The sequence below is a fragment of the Colobus angolensis genome, unplaced genomic scaffold (assembly GCF_000951035.1).
Source record: "Colobus angolensis palliatus isolate OR3802 unplaced genomic scaffold, Cang.pa_1.0 Scaffold38, whole genome shotgun sequence".
NCBI classification, from domain to species: domain Eukaryota; kingdom Metazoa; phylum Chordata; class Mammalia; order Primates; family Cercopithecidae; genus Colobus; species Colobus angolensis.
In genome coordinates, this window is record NW_012117154.1 from 8009429 (window position 1) to 8012358 (window position 2930).

At 54.4% G+C, this 2930-nt stretch overlaps 1 protein-coding gene across 1 annotated transcript in view; it reads left to right on the forward strand.

Moving 5' to 3' along the window:
• Positions 1 to 366: 366 nt before the first annotated feature.
• Positions 367 to 2930, forward strand: part of TRPM2 (transient receptor potential cation channel, subfamily M, member 2) — a 116824-nt gene continuing 114260 nt past the window's right edge. The window contains exons 1-2 of the mRNA XM_011954232.1: positions 367 to 639; positions 1428 to 1516. Coding sequence (XP_011809622.1) covers positions 478 to 639; positions 1428 to 1516 — 251 coding nt within the window. The 5' untranslated portion in view covers positions 367 to 477. The remainder of the gene's footprint in view (positions 640 to 1427; positions 1517 to 2930) is intronic.

Consider the following 2930-nt stretch of genomic DNA (forward strand, 5'->3'; position numbering starts at 1 on the left):
ATTTTTGGAATATGAAAGTAGTGACTGGTGTCTGGAAGCAGGAGCTGTGCACGGTTGCGAAATCATGTCGCCGGCCGCTGGCCACGGAGACTTCTCTGTGCGGTGTGCAGTGCAGCTGGGGGGCGGGGGCTGCACCCGTGGGGGAGGGAGCTCTTTCTCTGGCCCTGCAGTGACCTGAGGTTGTTATCATTATGAATGGGCACTGGGACCCCTGCATGTGCATGCACTCCCCCGGAGTGTCCAGGGGCCCCAGCCAAGGGACAGAGCTCAGGCAGCTGGGAAGATGTGCAGGCTGATGAAGAGAACCGGATGAGGGCTTCACGTGCGGAAGCATGTGGCCTTCTCAGAATATCAGCCTCATCTTCCTGTCTCTGATCTATTTCAGCAACCACCCCGTGTGTTTCTAGAACCCGAGCTGGAGGGAGGACTGTCCTGAGGGCAGCAGGCCTGGTTGCAGCTGGCGTGGAGGTCCCCCGGATGGAGCCCTCGGCCCTGAGAAAAGCTGGCTCCGAGCAGGAGGAAGGCTTTGTGGGGCCGCGCAGGAGGGTCGCTGACCTGGGGATGGTCTCCAATCTCCGGCGCAGCAACAGCAGCCTCTTCAAGGGCTGGAGGCCGCAGTGCCCCTTTGGCAATGACAAGGTGAGCTTTCTGCCGGTCAGCCTGCAGCTGGCACGTGGCCACGGAGGTCACTGTGGGGCAGTTTGCAGCTTGAAGCTGTGACGACGGGGGTGGGCAAGGGTCTGCTGACCTCAGGGGCTCCCGCCCAGCCATGCCCTTGGGAAAACACAATTGGGGAGGGTGATGCGTGGCTGGCTTTCTGGCCGCCTCTGCGTTGCACAATCATTTCCCATCGTTGGTCTGATTGGGAAATCACTGGGTTAACTCAAAAATGTTGCGCTAGAGTCCTGGAAATCTGTTGTTACCCATGCTTACCTTGTTGCATAATGATTTCACATCCTTTGTCTGATTGGGAGGGCCTGGGCCGGGGCTAGCTTTCCCCAAAGTCCTGGATACAAAGACGCAAGTGTGTTGAAAGCACATGGAGTCTTGCAGTCCTCCTGCCAGCCAGGCAGGAGGGTGGCTGCCCTTTTCCCAATGGTGCCAGATCCAGGTCCCCAGATTCCCAGCCTCCACGTTTTCCACCACACCACGTTGTTCCCAGGGAAGGTGGTGTTGCTGTATAAACGAAAGTGCGCACAATCAAATTGGTCCCAAGTGGAAACGATTTCGTAGATTAATTCCTCCCTCCTGAATCCCCACCTGAGAGTCTTGGCAAGGTGCTTCTAATCTTTGGCTCGTGGTCGCGCAGGCTCCTTTCTTCAAACAAGTAGTGTGGAAGCTCCTCAAGGAGCACGGATGTATCTCCGGGGGGCTGGGGGTGCCCTTTCGAACGTCAGAGGATCTCAACACACCCTCTTTACCTTCAGCAAGAAAGCCTCAGTTCATGGATTCCTGAAAACATCAAGAAGAAAGAATGCGTGTATTTTGTGGAAAGTTCCAAACTGTCTGATGCTGGGTAAGTGACGAGATTTGTGTGTAAGGCCTTTGACGTCTTCCATTCTGATCCCACATGGAATAGCTGACCAGGCCAAGACCCCTCAGGGCCTCGGGGAAGGGTGAGTGGAGATACCTCTGTGTCCGTACAAGGCTTAGAGTCCACAGAGCACTTCCACCTTACCCCCCAAGTCTCCCGTGGGGGACAGTTGACCCTCATCCTGCCTCGCAGGTGCGGGGACCAAGGTGCAGAGTTTAGGTGACTTGTTCAGGGTTATCATGGCGCTATCGTGCGGCAAGGCCCAGTGGTTTAAACACAGGTGCATCCTCTAATCCTCTCATTTCCACACCTGCCCCCACCCCCAGAGAGAGTCCCAGGGTCCAGGAAATAGAAGGGTCTCAGGGAGAGTCCACGGCCAGAAGACAGCCCCCCTGCACAGCTTGCAAAGCCAGAGGCCCGACTTACCCCCAGGCCCCACAGAGCCCCCTTTACCCCTTTTCCCCACAGAGCCCACAACTCAGGTGTGGCCAAGACTCCCTCGCAGGCAACATGGCCACTGTCTCTGAGTGGCTGGATATGGCCCTCCTGAGCCGATGGTGCCCCCCACCGTTGGTGCCCCTTTAGACACCGACAGAGTGTTGATTCATGTTTGTGTGCCCTCCCCCAGCCACACCCATTTCACGCTCTTCCACAAATGGGCCACACGCTTTCTCCTTTTACTCCTTCATTGCCTGGTGAGCTCCTACGTATCCCTCAAGGCCTATTGCAGATGCTGCCTCTGCCGTGCAGCCTGCCTTGACTACACAACCTCTACCAGGAAGTGAGCTTCCCTCCCACCACACCGCGTGTCTCTCTTTGATCCCAGCTGTCGTGCTGTCGCTGTGTGCCTTTGTGTTCATCTTTCTTGCTAGATGCTGAGTTTTGGGGGGCTGGGAGCAAAGCAGAATGTTGTATTAATTCCCAGAGAGTGGCCTTTAGCTCATATTTACTGAATATGGGGAGGGAGGAGCATCCTGTGCATGGGAAACAGAGGAAGATTGTGCTGCCCCAGGGTGGCCCCTCCCTGGATAAGGGCCCCATTTCTCCCTGGGCAGTAACAGGAGCAGACGCCGAGGCAGCGAAAGTAGCCGATAACCTCTAGTGTACATGGTACATCATCAGAGTTTCGCGGTCACCAGTAAAACAGCTGTCCCTCAGCATCCCTGGGGAATTGTTCCCGGACACCCACAGATAGCAAAATCCCGTATCTCAAGTCACTGATACGAGATGGTGTGGTATTTGCATATAAACTAAATACATCCTTCAGCATAGTGTAAATCATCTCTAGATTACTCATAATACCTGGTACAATGTAGATGTTATACAAATAGTTATACTGCATTTAAAAAATTTGTATTTTTGTTGTTGTGTGGGTTTTTTCTTTCTTTTTTTTTTT